A 21,658-nucleotide genomic window follows, 5' to 3' on the forward strand; every position below is an offset into this window, starting at 1 on the left:
TAATTAAGACCTATATTTTAAACAATGCTTGATTAGGTCTATTTGCAATTTAATGAGAATGAATTCTCTTAGAATTTGAACTTAACATGAACACTTTATATTCCTAGGAAAGAGATTTTTATTAAAAAACACAAAGAATTAAGTTTTGCTCTTGCTTATAATAATCAATGTCCAAACCCTCTGTCCTGAGAGTTTTTAATTAACATAGAAAATAAAAGCAAATGACTGGAATTTTATTAAATTCTGAAACGTTACTACCTATATTTGAGAAATAAAAATAATTCTTCAGACAGTGGTTTTCATTCAGAGATAATTTTGCCCCTAGGGGACATGGGTCTCATCTGAAGCATTTTTGGTGTCACAAATGGTGTCAGGGAGCAGCAACCAGTGGGCAGAGGCTAAGGATGCAGCTCAACATGCTACAATTTACAGGTCAACACTCAACAAAAAAGAATTATTGAGTCCAAAATGTTAATAGTGCAAAAGTCAAGGAACCCTGCCTTAAGCATACACTTTCAGCACTTGTCAAATGCTTCAAATTTTATTTATTGTATAATATTTAAGATATACAAAAATATACACATAAGATGATGATTCTATGTGTCTACCACCGAGCTTAAGAAATAAAGAGCATTCAATCTCCTTTGTGTATTCCTTCCTGACTGACTCTCTAAAATATTATGTAAAGAGATTAAAATATTCACCACATTGTATCTATATTATACTGTATCGAAGTATGCCATAGCCGTTAACTATACTATATTACTGCAAATTATACCATAACTATCATATGACTTTACTAGATTTGATAACTAGGTTCATTTTTATCTACACTGGAGATCTAGAATTAGAACACTGAAAAAACAATACATTAAGTAAATATTTTTTCTTTTTATGTAGAAAGAAATATTTTGAGTATTTTATCTACTGAATACACAAAAAAGAGAAGGTGGTTTTATAGATATAATCAATTACAAAGGTTTTTTACTTCATTAAATATATGACTGCAAGCTAAGTCACTTCTATCATGTCTAATTCTGTGCGACCCTATGGACTGCAGTCTGCCAGGGTCCTCTGTCCATGGGATTTTCCTGGTAAGAACACTGGAGTGGGTTGCTATTCCCTCCTCCAGGGGATCTTCTTGATCCAGGGATCAAACTCGCATCTCTTATGTCTACCTGCATTGGCAGGTGGGTTCTTTACTACTGGCACTACCTGGGAAGCCCAAATATAGGACTAGCCATCAATCTTTGGATTCAAAGAAAATAAATATAATTTTTTTAAAAAGAGTAGGAAACTAGCAGGAAAAAACAGTGCAATTGTTCTCCATCTCTGTTAGTTTATTGAGGGCACTGAAGCCTGGACACTCTGCCCTCCATTTCTCTTGGGTTGAAGGACTTAAGCTTTTTGTGCAGAAGTAAACTCATAGTTACAAATGAGAGTAGGGAATCTGGGTCTAACCCCGCTTCTCATTTTCTAATTCAGGTTCTGAAAGTCTGAGGAAAATGAGGGCACTTTCCAAGTTTTACAATTGCAAGAAAATTCCTGGTCTACCCCCAACATCATCTCACTTATAGAGCCGATGGATGTGTAGTATGAAAAAAGCAGAATTATAATGAAATTATACCATGGCTTAAAGTCTATAAGGCAGCATAAAATACGATTTTTGAGGATACACCATGCTCAACTATTAATAAAATTATGTTTTTTTTCAAAGTATATATTTTTTTGCATTTCTAAAATATGATTTGCAGTCTGATTAGTACAAGAAAAAAATAATGAATTGTTTAAAGCTACCTCTTCTTCATTTGTGAACCAATCTGGTATCAGCTGTGGACAACAGCACAATCAGTGATGGTGACAAATGAAATACTGGTGTTAATCAACAATAGATACAGAGGGGATGAAGATAAACAGTCATCACCATCACATTTCTTTGGAATACATGTAGTTTTTCCAACGGACTGAAAGTAGCACACAATGGCCAAAGAAAATCTTAGTGGAGAAAGGGGAAAAAAATTACTTCTAACCAGTTAGAAGAAAAGATGAAAATGAACAGTAGCTCACATATATAAGTATTTTGAGATTGCAGTAGCATGTCATAAAGTAACTGTTTATTCCACCAGATGCAAAATGAGAAAGAAATGTTTTATGACTGTTACTGTCATTGCTAATGTTTCATTTTCCCTTAAGAATTATAAAAATGAACGTGGTGAATACAAGTTGTTATTTCAGAGAAAAATGTTTTCAAATTTTTCAATACTAATGCCATTATCACCTTAATTGATATACTTGTAGTCTTCTAAAGCCATAAACCCTTGTACACTGCAGGAACACATGCAGACTCAAAGGCTGCATAAAATACAGATGGTCGATAGCCATGAAAATAAGTTCTATGTAGATCAATGATTACAAAGATGGATTGAGGAGACAAAACCGAGCTCTACTATTACACATGCATGAACTTCCTGAAATTAAGAATAATTATACTCTAGAACTAGACAACTGAAGGAAGTTGAAGAATCTTTTCTCCCTGCAGAATCGATAGATACCCATCTATCTTTGATGACTTAGGAGGAGCACTGCCTGCAATCAAGGGAATGGATTGTATGACCTTTGCTTCACTCACATCATTTTGTCAGGATGCAACAGTAAATTCTATAAATCACAAAATCTGTTTTGAGACATAAAATATCATTTGAAATCATAATCATGTGGCTCCCTGTAGAACCTACACAATGGATTCAGAGCTGGATATTTGAATGGGTTCCAGAAAAGTAATAGAACCAGAACAAGTCGGAACTCTCTGGGGGACAAAAAGCCAGCTGGAATATTCCCATACATGAGAAAGTAGCCCTTTGCCCCTGTTTTATTTGCCCATTTCTGTTCCCCTCTAACTGTCAAAGATCTTAATTAGAGGAATGAGATCACTATGCAACTGAAACTAACTTCTGACTTATGCTCTCCAGAATACATATCATGCCTTATTAAATCTGTTGTTTCCTATCCTAGATAAGGAGAATGAAGAATTAAGCAGTTAAAAAATGAGTATCTCTCTACACACCAAGAACCCCCTTAGCAATCCCACAGGCAGACCACTCAGGTAAGACAACATCTGAAGAAAGAGTCAGCCTGTCTACACACAATGGAGAATGATAGAGAACCCGACCTCCAGCCTCAGTGATTCACTGAGAATCTTCCTCCTTTACCCCTTTAAAAACTGGCATGGCTGAGCAGAATCTTCAGAGTTGATTTCTAGACATGAGTCCACCTTCTTCCCACATTGCCAGCTGTTCAGATTAAAGCACCTTCCCTTTCTACTAACACTTACCTCTCAAGTTATTGGCTTATGAGTAGCAAACAGCCAAATCTGGGTTTGCTAAAACATACATTATGTAAAGAGATACCCCACATCCAAGGTAAGAGAAAACGAAGTAAGACGGTAGGCACTGAGAGAGGGCATCAGAACACAGACAGATTGAAAGCAAAACGACAGACAACTACCCAATCTGATCACATGGACCACAGCCTTGTCTAACTCAATGAAACTAAGCCATGACATATGGGGCCACCCAAGATGGACAGGTCATGGTGGAGAGGTCTGAGAGAATGTGGTCCACTGGAGAAGCGAATGGCAAACCACATCAGTATTCCTGCCCTGAGAAACCCAAGAACAGTATGAAAAGGCAAAAAGATAGGACACTGAAAGATGAACTCCCCAGGATGGTAGGTACCCGATATGCTACTGGAGATCAATGGAGAAATAACTCCAGAAAGAATGAAGGGATGGAGCCAAATCAAAAACAATACCCAGTTGTGGATGTGACTGGTGATAGAAGCAAGGTCCGATGCTGTAAAGAGCAATATTGCATAGGAAACTGGAATGACAGGTCCATGAATCAAGGCAAATTGGAAGTGGTGAAACAGGAGGTAGCAAGACAGAATGTCGACATTCTAGGAATCAGCAAACTAAGAGGGACTGGAATAGGTGCAGTTAACTCAGATGACCATTATATCAAAAACTGTGGGCAGGAATCCCTTAGGAAAAATGGAGTAGCCATCATGGTCAACAAAAGAGTCTGAAATGCAGTACGTGGATGCAGTCTCAAAAACGACAGAATGATCTCTGTTCATTTCCAAGGCAAACCATTCAATATCATGGTAATTCAAGTCTATGCCCCAACCAGTAAAGCTGAAGAAGTTGAAGTCAAACAGTTCTATGAAGACCTACAAGACCTTCTAAACTAATGCCCAAAAAAGATGTCCTTTTCATTATAGGGGACTGGAATGCAAAAGTAGAAAGTCAAGAAACACCTGGTGTAACAGGCAAATTTGGCCTTGGAATACAGAATGAAGCAGGGCAAAGGCTAATAGAGTTCTGCCAAGAGAACACACTGGTCACAGCAAACACCCTCTTTCAACAACACAAGAGAAGACTCTACACATGGACATCACCAGATGGTCAACACCAAAATCAGATTGATTATCGTTGCAGCCAAAGATGGAGAAGCTCTATACAAACAGCAAAAACAAGACCGGGAGCTGACTGTGGCACAGATCATGAACTCCTTATTGCCAAATTCAGACTTAAATTGAAGAAAGTAGAGAAACCCACTAGAACATTCAGGTATGACCTAAATCAAATCCATTATAACTATACAGTGGAAGTGAGAAATAGATTTAAGGGACTAGATCTGACAGACAGAGTGATGAACTATGGAAGGAGGTTCGTGACGTTGTACAGGAGACAGGAATCAAGATGATCCCCAAGAAAAAGAAATGCAAAAAAGCAAAATGGCTGTCTGAGGAGGCCATACAAATAGCTGTGAAAAGAAGGGAAGCAAAAAGCAAAGGAGAAAAAGAAAGATATACCCATTAGAATGCAAAGTTCCAAAGAATAGCAAGGAGAGATAAGAAAGCCTTCCTCAGTGATCAATGCAAAGAAATAGAGGAAAACAACAGAATGGGAAAGACTAAAGATATCATCAAGAAAATTAGAGATATCAAGGGAACATTTTATGCAAAGATGGACTCAATAAAGGACAGAAAGGGTAGGGACCTAACAGAAGCAGAACATATTAAAAAGAGGTGACAAGAATACACAGAAGAACTATACAAAAAAGATCTTCATGACCCAGATAATCACAATGGTGTGATCACTCACCTAGAGCCAGACATCTTGGAATGTGAAGTCAAGTGGGCCTTAGGAAGCATGACTCGAACAAAGCTAGTGGAGGTGATAGAATTCCAGTTGAGCTCTTTCAAATTCTGAAAGATGATGCTGTGAAAGTGCTGCACTCAATATGCCAGCAAATTTGGAAAATGCAGCAGTGGCCACAGGACTGGAAAAGATCAGTTTTCATTCCAGTCCCAAAGAAAGGCAATGCCAAAGAATGCTCAAACTACTGCAAAATTGCACTCATCTCACATGATAGCAAAGTAACGCTTAAAAGTCTCCATGCCAGGCCTCAGAAATATGAGAACCAAGAACTTCCAGATGTTCAAGCTGGTTTTAGAAAAGGCAGAGGAACCAGAGGTCAAATTGCCAACATCCGCTGGATCATCAAAAAAGCAAGAGAGTTCCAGAAAAACATCTATTTCTGCTTTATTGACTATGCCAAAGCCTTTGACTGTGTGGATCATAATAAACTGTGGAAAATTCTGAAAGAGATGGGAATACCAGACCACCTGACCTGCCTCTTGAGAAATCTGTATGCAGGTCAGGAAGCAACAGTTAGAACTGGACATGGAACAACAGACTGGTTCCAAATAGGAAAAGGAGTATGTCAAGGCTGTATATTGTTACCCTGCTTATTTAACTTATATGCAGAGTACATCATGAGAAACTTTGGACTGGAAGAAACACAAGCTGGAATCAAGATTGCTAGGAGAAATATCAATAACCTCAGATATGCAGATGACACCACCCTTATGGCAGAAAGTGAAGAGGAACTAAAAAGCCTCCTGATGAAAGTGAAAGAGGAGAGTGAAAAAGTTGGCTTAAAGCTCAACATTCATAAAACTAAGATCATGGCATTTGGTCCCATCATTTCGTGGGAAATAGATGGGGAAACAGTGGAAACAGTGGCTGCCTTTATTTTTCTGGGCTCCAAAATCACTGCAGATGGTGACTGTATCCATGAAATTAAAAGATGCTTACTCCTTGCAAGGAAAGTTATGACCAACCTGGAGGGGATATTAAAAAGCAGAGACATTACTTTGTCAACAAAGATTCATCTAGTCAAGGCTATGGTTTTTCCAGTAGTCATGTATGGATGTGAGAGTTGGACTGTGAAGAAGGCTGAACACCAAAGAATTGATGCTTTTGAACTGTGGTGTTGGAGAAGACTCCTGAGAGTCCCTTGGACTGCAAGGAGATCCAACCAGCCCATCCTAAAGGAGATCAGTCCCGGGGGTTCATTGGAAGAACTGATGTTGAAGCTGAAACTCCAATACTTAGGTCACCTGATGTATAGAACTGACTCATTTGTAAAGACCCTGAGGCTGGGAAAGATTGAGGGCAGGAATAGAAGGGGACAACAGAGGATGAGATGGTTGGATGCCATCACCGACTCAATGGACATGATTTTGGGTGGACTCCAGGAGTTGGTGATGGACAGGAAGGCCTGGCATGTTGTGGTTCATGGGGTCGCAAAGAGTCAGACACAACTGAACAACTGAACTGAACTGAAGGGCCCATTACTTAAAAAAAAAAAAGTCCCTGGAGGCTCAGCTGTAAAGAATCTGCCTACAGTGCAGGAGATGCACGTTCAATCCCTGTGTCTGGAAGATTCCCTGGAGAAGGAAATGGCCACCCACTCCAGTAATCTTACCTGGGAAATCCCATGGACAGGGGAGCCTGGGAGGCTACAGTCCAGGGGATTGCAAGAGCTGGTCATGACTTACGTGAGTAAATCACCACCATACCACAAAAAAGTTGTTAAAATGAAAGAAAGGATGAAAGGAGAGGAGGGAGGAGGAAAGGAAGGAATGAATGAAAATTCAGAGAAAACAAATCAAGTGGAAGAGAAGCAGAAAATAGTACATCAGATAGTTGTTTGCCCAACAGAAATTCATCTGTCCCTTAAAAATAAGGGTGATGGAGACCAAAAGACAACTACATCCACTTAAGGAATACAGGTGTCTGATATGAAGTGTGGATTATTTTAACGAAGATCTATCAGAAAATAACTACTTTAAAGGCATCACTGCAATTCAGTATATCAAAAGAGGTATCTTTTTCCCCTGATATCATGCTCTCCTTCATCTCTCCTCAGAACTCTCTATTGTGCTCGATTTTGTGAGGCACCAGCGAACCTGGCACTCCCCTGATATGCTGGCTCCCTTTATTCTGATTTCTCTAATATGATCCATCCCTTCAATCTGTGTAGTCTCCAGAAATGTGGAACTTAACTTTCCAGCAGTCACTTTTTTCACTACCAACTTCAAAAATTTCTCTGGTCTGTAAACTAGATCACTTGTTTAGTTGTTGAGAGTCCCTTGGACTGCAAGGAGATCAAACCAGTCAATCCTAAAGAAAATCAACCTTGATTATACATTGGAAGGATTGATGTTGAAGCTGAAGCTCCAATCCTTTGGCCACCTGATGGAAAGAGCCGACTCATTACAAAAGATCCTGATGCTGGGATAGATTGAAGGCAGGAGGAAAAGGGGATGACAGAGGACAAGATGGTTGGGTGGCATCACCAACTCAAAGGAGTTTGTGCAAGTTCCAGAAGATGGTAACGGACAAGAAAGACTGGCATGCTGTAGTCCATGGGGTCACAAAGAGTTGTACATAACTGAGCAACTAAACTAGAACAATCATTTCCTTGCAAGTTCAGTTCAGTTGCTCATTCATGTCAAACTCTTTATGACCCCATGGACTGCAGCACACCAGGGTTCCCTGTCCATCACCAACTCCCAGAGTCTACTAAAACTTATGTCCATCACATCGGTGATACCATCCAACCATCTCATCCTCTGTCATTCTCTTATCCTCCCGCCTTCAATCTTTCCCAGCATCAGGGTCTTTTCCAATGAGTTGGTTCTTTGCATCAGGTAGCCAATGTATCAGAATTTCAGCTTTAGCATCAGTCCTTCCAATGAATATTCAGGACTGATTTCCTTTAGGATGGACTGGTTGGATCTCCTTGCAGTCCAAGGGATTCTCAAGAGTCTTCTCCAACATCACAGTTCAAAAACATCAGTTATTCAGCACTCAGCTTTCTTTATAGTCCAACTCTCACATCCATACATGACTACTGGAAAAACCATAGCTTTGAATAGATGGACCTTTCTTGGTTAAAGTAATGCCTCTGCTTTTTAATATGCTGTCTAGTTTGGTCATAGATTTTCTTCCAAGGAGCAAGCGTCTTTTTCTTTCACGGCTGCAGTCACCATCTGCAGTGATTTTATTTTATTTTATTTTTTTTATTTTATTTTATTTTTAAACTTTACATAATTGTATTAGTTTTGCCAAATATCAAAATGAATCCACCACAGGTATACATGTAAAAATATGGAACGCTTCACGAATTTGCGTGTCATCCTTGCGCAGGGGCCATGCTAATCTTCTCTGTATCGTTCCAATTTTAGTATATGTGCTGCCGAAGCGAGCACTCTGCAGTGATTTTAAAGTCCAAAACTATAAAGTCAGACACTGTTTCCACTGTTTCCCCATCTATTTGCCATGAAGTGATAGGACCGGATGCCATGATCTTAAGTTTTCTGAAAGCTGAGTTTTAAGCCAACTTTTTCACTCTCCTCTTTCACTTTCATCAAGAGGCTCTTTAGTTCTTCTTTGCTTTCTGCCATAACCGTGGTGTCATATGCTGACTGTGTAGAGTTTCTCCATATTTGGCAGCAAAGAATTTAGTCAATCTGATTTTGGTATTGACCATCTGGTGATGTCCATGTGTAGAGGCTTCTCTTGTGTAGTTGGAATAGGGTGGTTCCTATCCCAGTGGGTTTTCCTGGCAAAATTCGGTTAGCCTTTGACCTGCTTTGTTTTGTACTCCAAGGCCTAATTTGCCTGTTACTCCAGGTAGCTGTTGTCTCCCTACTTTTGCATTCTAGTCACCTATAATGAAGAGGATATCTTCTTTGTGTGTTAGTTGTAGAAGGTCTTGTAGGTCTTCACAGAACCATTCAACTTCAGCTTTTGCAGCATTACTGGTCAGGGCATAGACTTGGATTACTGTGAAACTGAATGGTTTGCCTTGGAAACGAACAGAGATCATTCTGTCGTTTTGAGATTACGTCCAAGTACTGCATTTTGGACTCTTGTTGACTATGATTTCCTTGCAAATTACTCCTCAAATTCTTAACTTCAGTCCTCATCTCTATTCTGACTTTTAAGACATACTCTTTTGTAATATATCCATAACAATTTTCTCCTCTACCATGGAAGTATTTTTTCTCTCACATGATTTGCTTATTTTTATTAACAGTACAACCATTCTATCACCAACATTTTACAATGAATCTTTTCTTTGTAACTTCTTATTTAGCCACCTTTCCTTTATTTATCTACAATGTATTTTGAGACCTCATTGTACTTTATACTTGAAATTACAGTTATCTATTTTAATCTCTTTTCACCAAGCCACTTGGCATCCTATAGCTAAAGTAATGTTTCTAAACACACGTGTTCAAATTTAATAAGCTTGCAATCAAGTTATATACCAGGAGTCAAAAAGTGAGATGATTATAAAGACTAGGAACAAATTAGAATGGGTAATATGTAGTGGGTGTGGTCAGGACTATAGCAAATAGGATAGTATGTGACATGCATATCCTACCATTTAGGCACTAGATAGACCTAGGAAAATATACTGTGAGTCACTAATTTGATCTCTATCATTCTAAAGTATAAGCCCAACATTTACATGTTCTTTCTCATTGTCAGCTACATGACTTCTGATGTACACCAGAATATAGATATTTTCCTTATGTCTTAAGCCCTTGCTCACTTTCTCTCTTTGTGGCCCTCTCTAACTGAACCCTAATAATGCAGCAAAGTCCAGTTTAAGTTACACTTCTCCCAAGGAGACACTATAACCACAGGCCACCCAACCCAAAGTGCCCCTTCTGTGAGCCTCTGTATTAATTTCTTTCTTTTTTTAGAGTAGTTTTAGGTTTACAGCAAAACTGAGCATCAAATACAGATAATCCCCATGTATATCCTGCCCTCGTACACGTACAGGTTCCTTAACATCCCCCAGGAAAATGCTACATTTGTTAAGGACCGATGAACCTACATTCACACATCAATATTGCCTCAAGTCCATAGTTTACATTAGGGTTCAATCTTCATTTCGTGCATTCTATGGGATTTTAACAAACATGTGACATGTATCCACAATTATATTACCATACAGAATATTTACTTTCACTGTCCTAAAAATCCTCTGTGCTCGGTCTTCATCCCTCCTTCCCCACTAATGCCTGGTAACTACTGATCATTCTACTGTCTTGCAATACATTTAAGGGAAACTTCTAAGTCATTTAATTGGAAAACTTTTTAAAATGTTTTCTCCAGTTTTACTAAGGTCTATGACATTGTGTAACTTTAAGATCCTGGGTCAGGAAGATCCCCTGGAGAAGGGATAGGCTACCCACACCAGTATTCTTTGGCTTCCTTGGTGGCTCCGACAGTAATGAATCTGCCTGCAATGTGGAAGACCTAGGTTTGATCCCTGGGTTGGGAAGATCTTCCCCTGGAGAAGGGCATGTCAACCCATTCCAGTATTCTTGCCTAGAGAATCCCCATGGACAGAGGAGTCTGGCAGGCTGCAGTCCATGGGGTCGCAAAGAGCTGGACATGACTGATCAACTAAGCACAGGACAGAACAAGATGTAAAATGTGATGATTTGATATATGCATATATTACAAAATGATCATCTCACTAAGGTTTGTTTAAATACCCATCACAACACATAATCATAATTTCTCTTTATTCTGGTGAGGACTTTTAACACACACTCTCTTAGGAACTTCAAATATACAGTACAGTACTGTTAACTATAGTTGCCATAGCACACATTCCATCTCGAGTACTTATTCATTTTGTACCCTTGGAACAGTATCAGCCATTCTTCCATTGCATTCACCCTTGACAAACAACAGTCTATTCTGTTCCTTTAAGTTTGGTTTGTCTTAATTCCACATATAAGTGATACTTCACAGTATTTGTCTTTAACTTATTTCACACGGAATAATGCCTTCAAAGTCCATTTATGTTGTCATATATGGCAGAATTTCATTTGAAAAATCTGAATAATATTCCTGTGTGTGTATCTGTGTATGTGTATGTATACATATATATATCACAATTTTTAAAATGAATTATTCCTGGAAAATGGTCTGGATGGAACTGTATTTTTAAATTTTTATTTAATTTTTAAGAATTTTTTTGCCATACCATGTGGCTTGTCAGATCTTACTTCCCCAACCTGGGCCACAACAGTAAAAAGACCAATTCCTAACCACTGGACTGCCAGGGAATTTCTTGCCACAACTCTTTATTCACACATCTATCAGTGGATACCTAGTTTGTTTGTATGTCTTGGCTATAAAAAAAAAAAAAAAATGCTACAATGAACATGGGCACATTGATTTCTCTTTGATATAGTGATTTTATTTCCATCAAATATACATACAGATGTGAGATAGCTGGATCATATTCCGTTCAATTTTCATCTTTTAAGGAATCTGCATACCTTTTTCAGTAGAGACTGTACCAATTTACATTCCCACCAACAGTGTACAAGGGTGCCCTTCTTTCCTTATTCTTCCCAGTATTTTCTGACTTTTTGATAACAGTTATTCTAATAGGTGTAAGGTGATATCTCATTGTAGTTTTGATTTGCAATTCCCTGATGATTAGTGAAATCAAGCACTTTTTCATGTACATCTTTGCCATTGGAATATTTTCTTTGGAAAATGCCTATTCAAGTCCTTCGCCTAATTTTTTTTTTGTAGTATCTTTACCTGGCTTTAGTATCAGGGTAATGTTGGCCTCATAAAATGAGCTTGAGAATGTTCCTTTCTCTTCAGATTTTTGGAAGTGTTTCAAAAGGATCAATGTTAATTCTTTTTTAAAGGTCTGGCAGAATTCACCAGTGAAACAATCTTATCCCAGACATTTCTTCGAGACATTTTCGAATACTGTTTGAGTCTCCTTAGTCATTAGTTTTGTGCTCATATTTTCTGTTTCTTCATGAATCATGTTTGGTAGGTTATATGACACTAGGAATTTATTGATTTCTTCAATAAGTTGGCATCTATTTATAGTAGTCTCATGATTATGAGTATATTTTTTCAAAAATTCAGCTCTCAGTTTCATTGATCTTTTTTATTGTCTTTTAGTCTCATTTATTTCTGCTCCAATATTTATTATTTCCTCCCTTCTACTAACTTTGAGATTCGTTTTTGCTTATTTTTCTAATTCCTTGAGGAGTAGTAAGGTTGAGATCTTTCTTTTTTCTTGCTGTGTTTCTCCCTATAAATTCTCCCTGTTAGAACTGTTCCCCCACCCCATGCAATAAGTTCCAGTAGGTTGTGTTCCCATTTTGATTTGTCTCAATGTATTTCTTCTTCTTTTCCTTCTACGATCTATTAGTTATTTGGGTGTGTTATGCTTAATTTCCATGTATTAATGTATTTTCCAGCTTTCCTTCTACTATTGCCTACTAGTACCATAACACTGTGGTCAGAAAAGATGTGATATAATTTCAGTCTTCTTAAATTTGCTATCTATTACCTATCATATGATCTATCTTGGAGAATGTTCCATGTGTACTTGAGAAGAGTATGTAATCGGCTGCTATTGGATGAAATGTTCTGTATATGTCTGTAAGGTATATTAAATCATAGTATTGTTCAAATCCACTATTTTGCTATTCATTCTCTGTATGAATCATATATCCATTGTTCAAAATGGTGTATTAAATTTTCCAACTATTAGTTTATTGTTGCTTATTTCTTTTAGCCCCTGTTTCAGTTCTATTATTCTTTATTTCATATATTTTCATGTTCCAATGTTGGCTGCATATTTACAATTATTGCCTTTTTGATGAACTGACCACTCTATCATTATATAATGACTGCTTTTGTCTGGGTTTCGACCATTTTTTGGCTTAATGTCTATGTTGTTTGTTATAAGTATAGCAGGGGTTTCCCTGGTGGCTCAGATGGTAAAGAATCCTCCTGCAATGCAGGAGACCCAAGTTCGATCCCTGGGTCACGAAGATGCCCTGGAAAAAGGAATGGCTACCCACTCCAGTATTTTTGTCTAGGAAACTTCATGGACAGAGGAGCCTTGGTTTCTTTTGGTTACTATTTGCTTGAAATATCCTTTATCATCTCTTCAGTCTCAGTCTTTCCATGCACTTTTAGATAGTGTTATCTTTTAGACAGCATATCTTTCAATCTTGTTTTTACACATTCAGTTACTGCATGTCTTTTGATTGGAGACCTTAAAACATTTACCTTTAAATTAATTGCTGATAGGTAGAGACTTGCTTTGTCCATTTGTTGTTTTGTGAATGTATTTTTCCATGAGTCTTCTACTGTTCTCATCCTTTGTGATTTGAGTATTTTTGTGACAGTATACTTTGACTCCTTTACCATAATCTTTTGTGTATCTACTATAGGTTTTTCCTTTGTGGTTACAGTGAGGGCTAAACAAAATATATTTATAACATCCTATTTTAAGCTGGTAACAATTTTACTTCAATAGCACACTAAACTTTACAATTTTACTTCTCTCCACTAACAGATTATATTATTTTAGATTACTGATGTTACTATTTAAATTTTTATAATGTGTAACAAATAAGAGATTATTGGAGTCATAAGTGAATTAAGCCACAGCCTATAATGTTAGAGAATTTGACTTTGACTATATATTTACCATTACCATGAGTTTTACACATTCATATGTTTTTATGATTTAAATTAGCATCTTTTCATTTTAGCTTGAAAAACACCCTTTAGTATTTCTTGTACAGCAGTTCTAGTGATGAAGTCCCTCAGCTCTTGTTTATTTGAGAAAATATTTATCTTTTCAAAGGAAAAATATTTTCTCAAACAATATTTTCTCTCCTAAAGGAAAAGATACTCAGCTTTTGTGGCTAGAGTGGTCTTGGTTGAAACTTTTTTTTTCCCGTCTCAATATTTGAATACATCATTTCACATTTTCTTGGCTTATAATATTTCTTTTGAGAAATTTTGATAGTCATGTAGGCTTTCTTCACTCTTTTTGATTTTTACTTCTAAGACTGCATAATTTCAAAAGGCGTACATTCCAGGTCGCTTGTCTTTCTTCTGCTTGATCAAGTGTGATGTTGAATCTCTCTATTTCATTTTTCAGTTCAGTCATTGTATTATTCAGCTCTAGGATTTTTGTTTGTTCTTTTTTTTAATGATCACTTTTCCTTTGTTGAACTTCTCATTTTGTTTTTCCCAATTTTGTTTAGTTGTCTTTCTGTGTATTTCTATAGTTCACTGAATTTAAGAGGATTATTCTTATTTTTCAGAAAGTTCACAGATCTCCATTTCTCTAGGGTCAGTCCTTGGAGTTTTATTAATTTCCTTTGGTGGTGACATTTTTACTGGATTATTTGTAATTCTTGAGTCCTTGCGTTAGTATCGGCACATTTCAGTAAGTGATCTTCTCTTCCAAACTTTATATGTTTGCTACCATAGGGTAACCCCTTCACTCATCAGCTCAACCTGGGGTACTATATGAGTCAGCTGGTAACATTTTTTTGGTAAGTGGCATTTGCTATTGGGATCCCTACTTGGGTGAGGCTATGGTCCATTGTCTGAGGTCAGAAAGGGTATCACTGGTTGAGTTCCATTGCTGGGTAAAACTGCTGGCTGAGCTCCACATTTAAGCAAGGCCACTCGATAGACTCCCATATTGGATGGGGCTATTACTGTACTCTGCAATCAGGTGGGGTCACTGGTAGGATTTTGCAAGTGGGCAGGGCTATGGATGGCTTTGCAACTGCTCCTGGTCAGTTGGGTCTCAGGCTGTGCTCCTTGAGTGAATGGCACTGCTGGCTGGACTATGTTCGTTGGAGCTGCATGCTGTGCTCTGCATCAAGTGGGACTTCAGGCTACACCCTATTGTTGGACAGGGCCACGGGCTGGGCCTCATAACATAGTAAGCTATTGGCTATACTCTGCTCTTGACTGGGCTGGGCTCTCTGGTGGAGAGGGTCCTCCAACTGTATCCTGCAGTTAGGTGGGGCTACAGTCTGTGTTCTGCAGCCAGGTAGCAATAAGGCAGGATCACACCTTGCACTCTGCCATTCGTTGGCCACAGGTTGGACTTCATGGCTCAGTGTTGCTGTACACTGGACTCTGGGACTATCAGAGTTACTGTTCAGGCTCCGTGGTTATGTGCAGCCAGAGAGTATGCATAACAGTTGGGCAAGACTGCTTGCTTCAGTCCATGAACAAGCATGGTTGTAGCATGGGTTCCACAGTGGCCTCAGTATTCATGCTAGGCTACTTGGTGAGACTGGAGGTTATGCTCAGCAGTTATGCAGAGGTGCAAATCTGCTTTCTTGTCTAGACCAAACAGCATAACAGGCTCCATAGCTGGTATGGCTCATTGACTGGGGACCCAAATCAGGCAGAACTGTCCAATGGACTCCCTAGCCAGATGGGGTGACCAGTTTGGCTCTGAAGATGGAAAGAACCATTGGCTGAGATCTCCGCATGGGCATTGCTACAAGCAGAAATACAGTTTGCCAGGATCTGAGTGCTGGTTGCTGTAATTCCCACCCCAGTATCTCTCTTTCTCTTTGATCTCCATTGGTTAAGTCCCATAGATTCCCTAGTTACCTCTAGGAAGTTAGACCCAATAGAGCACTCTTGGAAGTGTCCCACAATGCAGGGAGAGCTAGATGTCCACTTAGGGTCCTCTTTTCCCACTGGAGAAACTACAGGCTTGGGGGGCACTCTGGGTGCAGCACTGTTCTACTCTGGGGAGACGCAATGTGGTCAGAATGCAGCTGATCCCCTCACTCTTCCAGTGTGGTATTTCTTAGTCTCTGTGGCCTAGGAGGGTACTTTAGCCTCACCCGTGGGTCTGGTGCCTTTTCTATGAATAATGTGAGGGTGGCTGAAGTTGGGAAAGACTTGTATCTGCCATCTTGATTAGGACACTTTTTTTTCTATACTAGTTTCTTCTTTGTTTTTGCCATGAACTCTTTAATACCAGTTTATAGATCCCTTCTCAGAATAAAATAAAATACATAAGAATGGAAAAGAAGCCAGTTATATTGAAATAGTTATCAACATATTACAAATATAAATTGTGACATAATAATAGTTCTCCTTCTTGACTAAGTCACTAAAAAATAAGACCTAGTGGCAGCTTTAATAAACAGTAAAATTTTGAAGTAGTAATGACTGTGAACAATATTTTAAGATATCTGCCATAAATTTATTTCTATTAGTGACAAAGTTAGATGTCCTGTTAATACTCTAGGCACTTTGGTTTGTTGCCTATATTGTTAATCAGATGGAATACTAAATATTAGCTAGCAGGTAAAGAAAATAAAGATGCAATGTTTTTCATGTCTAAGTTCAGGAGTCCCTGAATTCTCTTGATGGGTCCTCCATTGGAACCCCTGGTTAGAAACCCCTGCTTTATACATATCTTTGTAAATTGTTCTGCAGCAATTTTATACTTCCTTCTATGTTAATCATATTTTTTCTCTCTACCAACATGAATTTTCACAGCATTTAAGAATCATTTGCATGCACTAATATTCTAAAATAGAATGCAATTTTATTTTTCCCTCAATACTTGAATTGCTTTTTAAAAAGTGCTAATTTCTTTTCTTTTTGGTCAATGTTCTATATGTAAGTGTGCCTAAAACTACTTCATTTTTACCACTGATGTCCTAAAAACAGTTACTGGTCTTAAATTTTTCTCTCAATAGATCAAATTAAATTACACTAAAGCATATTTTCAAAGCTGAAATAATAACAAGAATCACCTAAACTGAGTACACATTATTTGGATCTAACTCATAACTGCATATACTAGAATCTCCTCAACAATCTCAGGATATGGTGTACCTTTTAACTGTTTCTTTGTTTTTTATAAGCATTTTAGGATCTTCAATTATGTCCATATAGTGAACTTGGCTTCTGGCTTAAATTAAAGTATTTTGAAATAAAGGAGGCATTAGTACTTTTATTAATAACCTTAAATTTGGGGCATGATCTTGTTGATTAAAGTGTTTTATTTTTATTTTATCAGTAAGGCATTCATCTTGTCAAATAACTAAAATCTATTAGCTTTCTGGCAGGAAAGAGCTTATTGACCCATACTACTGAAGTGACTTAGCAGCAGCAGCAGCAGGAGAGATAATACTGTTGTTAATTCAAGTCTCTGGAAAGCAATGTGTCCTTAAAAAATTGCTTTTTGTTGTTATGAGAAGACAATGATGTCACATAAGCAACAAACTATGATTATGCATGGATGGAGTTTAGCACTGTAATCAGATAGAATTTACAACAAAGTTAATCTGATGATACATATTTAATGCTATGCATTATCTATGTGCTACATGGTAATTAGACACAAATGGTAAACAGCTCCTTTGAATGGCAAATTGATGTTACTTTTGCATCACTGAAGCAAATCCTTTCTAGGATGGGAGGGAGAAAGGCAGTGGTGATTCTAGTCTTTTCTCCTGCCTGAGCAGGAAACAGTCTTCTTTGGGTACTTGAAAATCAAGTAACTCTTTCCACCCAGGACCTTCCTCCTCATCAGAAGATACTCAGACATTGAATTTGTGTGGATAAATGCAATATTAACTTTAATAACTCAGATGAGTTATTCACCATTTGTGCCTCGTAACCAAGCACCACAATTCCAATCAGGCATACTATTAAATTACATGTTAAATTGTTTTCTCCTACAAGCACAACTAAGAAAATGAGTTTTGATTGAGCAGGATAAGGGATGAAAGGAAATTTTAGAGTATCTGGCATTGAGGAAGAAAGGAAGCCAGCTGGGAAAAAAAGTCCTCAGTGGCAAGTTTTCAACAGAGGGAAAACTCAAAATTTGTGGGGCAAAGGATGCAAGTGAGATGTGAAAAAGAGAAAGATTCAGGCTTAGAAAAAAGGAATGGACATCTAGAAAAGAGGAAGAGACAAGAAAAAAACAGGTTAACCCAACACCAGCAAACATGAAATGCATGGAGGCATTGGGTATAACACAGAAGGAGCTGGCCAGAAACAGATTTTGTGATTCTCTTTGACTTATCTTCTAAGATTTAGCATAATAATGAGATTTCACAAGCAGTCTTTTTGACTGCCTGAACTTGTTGCAGTGAAGACCTTTGTGGTTCGGTGGTGTCTGACTTTTTGCAAACCCACGGACTGTAAGCCCAGCAGGCACCTCTGTCCATGGGGATTCTCCAGGCAAAAATGATGGAGTGGATTGCCATGCCCTCCTCCAGGGGATTTTCCTGACCCCAGGGATCAAACCAGGGTTTCCTGCATTTGCAGGCAGAGTCTTTACCACTACACCACCTGGGAAGCTTTGATTGCCTAGTGGTTAAGATTAAAGGAGTTGAATTCAAGAATGCAGATATAATTTACTGCCATCTCCAAACAAAGCAATTCATTCCCCCCAAGGGGACCAGGCAATTTAAAGAGAAAAACAAATATGTATTGTTAATGCTACAAAATCAAGTGAAACACACACACACAAAAAATCCCAGGTATTACATTTCTATACAAAAATTGTTAAAGTTTATTGCATATTAGAGGGCCATTCATCAGAGAAGGCAATGGCAACCCACTCCAGTGTCCTTGCCTGGAGAATCCCAGGGACGGGGGAGCCTGGTGGGCTGCCGTCTATGGGGTCGCACGGTGTCGGACACGACTGAAGCGACTTAGCGGCAGCTGCAGCAGCAGAGGACCACTCATAAGTGAAAATCCTTCTGTTTCTTACATTCTTTAAAGAGTTAAAAACTGACTTAAAAAATAATAAATGTTTTTAATATTACTGGTAAATAAACACTATGGTATTTGTTTTTTTAAAATAAATAAATATTATGGTATTTATTTGTATTATAAATACCACAGTAGCATTCTGCATATTTACATTTTTTTTTATTTACTAAGGCATGTGAAAGAAAACCTACAGTTTTAATTGGCAAAATAAATGTCTGCATTGATTAATCCTTCAAAATATGATAGTCTTTTACTACAATTTGACTATACAGAAAAAACTAGAAAGCTTCAACTATTGAATAGGAGTCAGACATTTGTTTGCCTTGTACTTTGAAATGAAACTGTCCAATTGGAAAAAAAGAGGGAGAACTAAGTCGCATTTAGGCTTCTTAACTTGCTCATTCTGATTATTGGGCAAAGAATCATGTCACTAAGTCAGGCAGGACAAATGTGATCTGCTCTCCGTTTCAAGTCAGAGAACTGTGGACTTACTAGTCAGACAAAGAAAACACATTTTTAAAAAAGGGGATTTCTTAGCACAGTGTAACTTTTGTTGAGGTTAATAAATGTGTGTCTTGATAATCAAGAGCCTACATAAACTCATTAAACCTTAGTCCTATAGGCCCTATAGCATAGGGAATAAACTATATCTATGTTTAAAACATACATGAGGTGAACTGGAATGCAAGCCCACACTACACAATGGAGAAACATCTACATGGATACAGCAGCTCAAACAATAGACACTGGGGCGCTCAGATTTGGAGACCGTCTAAGGGAGACAGGACAGAATTATTACAGCAGAAACTAGTTGATCAGCTTAAAATCAAAGCAAAGCACATGATTCAAATACAAACAACAATAACAAAAAGTCTACAATGACTATGCCCATCAGTAAAAAATCTTGCAGTTCCGCCTTCTAGACAGGGTCAAACAAAAGCTGCCAAGAATTCTAAGAATTAGATCTAATAGAGTGCTTTATTCTAACAAGCAGACTCTTCGGTATAATTCTCATAGTAACCTAGTAATCTCAGATGAGGAGATAGGGCTTTAGCAAACTGACACAGTTTGCCCAAAGGAGGCAAAGTAATAGAATAAAAAGAGCAATGGCTTTAGAGTCATGATAGGATTTGTTCTGAGCCTCAGCTCTACTACTTTATCACTTAGCAGTTAAGTGACAAGTGGGCAACTTCTCTAAGCCTCAGGTTCTTGATCTGTAAAATGAGGATAACAGTACTTATCTCATAGGACTGTTGTAGGATTCAAGGAGATAAAATACATAAATTGCTTGGCACAGTTCCCAGCTCATATTAAGTGCCTAACAAGGGGTAACTTTACCATTTAACCACTGATCCTGAGAAAGCTATTTAACCTCTTGACCTGTACACTTTTATTTTCATGCAATGGTACTGACAATATCTATTTAACAGAGTCACTGGGATGATAAAATATATGCAATTTTGCGTACAGGAATGATGTGTCTACATGTGCACAGACTTAAAACTTAAAAGGACACATATCTAATAAATGGCAGACACATACCTAGAACCTGACTGTCTACGTTGAGTCCTCTTACTATTTTACACAGATACTCCTAACTCTATTATCCAAACATAGAAGAACATTTTCACATAACTCCAATGAGAAGACAGCAAGCTAGCAATTCCCATGAAAATGAGATTTAAAAGCAAAATATGCAATTACCTGAATTAAGGGCTCACTCAACATGCTTTCATTAACCTCCAGAATGACGTTTTTTATTTCTTCATATGGCATACGATACGATCCTAGGAAGATAGCTAAAATAAAAGTTGATTATATTAAAAAAAGAGCAGCACCACAACTTTAAAGCACAAATAAATACCTGATTTCCGTTTCATAGACTTAAAATATGAAATCTCTCACTAATATTAATCTATATAATTATGAACAAACAAAAGTAGTTTCCATTAGTTAAGGCTCTAAGGTTTAGAGCACATGCGTATTTATATGTGTGTGTGTGCATTTAGCTGCTAAGTCATGTCCGACTCTTTGTGACCCCATGGAGTGTAGCCCACTAGGCTCCTCTGTCCATGGGATTCTCCAGGCAAGAACACTGGAGTGGACTGCATTCCCTTCTTCAGTGGACCTTCATGACCCAAGGATTGAACCTAGGTCTCCTGCATTGCAGGAGGATTCTTTACCATCTGAGCCACCAGGGAAGCCACATGTGTATTTATATGGAAGATAAATCTACTAACAGCACAGATAACTACATGCTTAGGCATTTTAGATGAAGCGAATACAAAATAACCCATGAAAAGTTAGAAACTGTATCTCAAGTTAGCTTTTTAATTCATCATTGAATTTACTGTGGAGATTGTCAGAGGCATTCAATACAGCACCTCTCAAGGAAGACAGTAAAGTAACCTGACACTAAAAAAAAGCTATCAGTCTACTTTGAAGTTCTCCCACATAAGAAAAAATTAAAGTGTCTGAATCATCAAATGTTCTCTAAATCTTTGATGACATTTATGCAGTATGCTATTAGTTGCTTTTTATGTTGAATCACGATTTCCCTTGTCAACTTGTTATTAATTGGATATATATTATGTCATATGGAAATAATTCAACAAATTATACCTAGGAAAGTTCACACTGACTCAGAAAACATTGCTCAAT

At 37.8% G+C, this 21,658-nt stretch overlaps 1 protein-coding gene and 1 non-coding gene across 11 annotated transcripts in view; both read right to left on the reverse strand.

Annotated features, from left to right (window-relative positions):
* Positions 1-21,658, reverse strand: part of DIAPH2 (diaphanous related formin 2) — a 1,048,054-nt gene that overhangs the window by 576,208 nt on the left and 450,188 nt on the right. For all 10 annotated transcript variants that reach the window (XM_025277003.3, XM_025277005.3, XM_025277006.3 and 7 more), the window contains one exon: positions 20,702-20,796. In XM_025277003.3, the coding sequence (XP_025132788.1) occupies positions 20,702-20,796 (95 nt within the window). The remainder of the gene's footprint in view (positions 1-20,701; positions 20,797-21,658) is intronic.
* On the reverse strand, positions 8,516-8,622 carry LOC112582441. Its single transcript, XR_003106971.1, has one exon. It is a non-coding gene; the product is annotated as a U6 spliceosomal RNA (small nuclear RNA).

The sequence above is a fragment of the Bubalus bubalis genome, chromosome X (genome assembly GCF_019923935.1).
Source record: "Bubalus bubalis isolate 160015118507 breed Murrah chromosome X, NDDB_SH_1, whole genome shotgun sequence".
Classification (NCBI taxonomy): domain Eukaryota; kingdom Metazoa; phylum Chordata; class Mammalia; order Artiodactyla; family Bovidae; genus Bubalus; species Bubalus bubalis.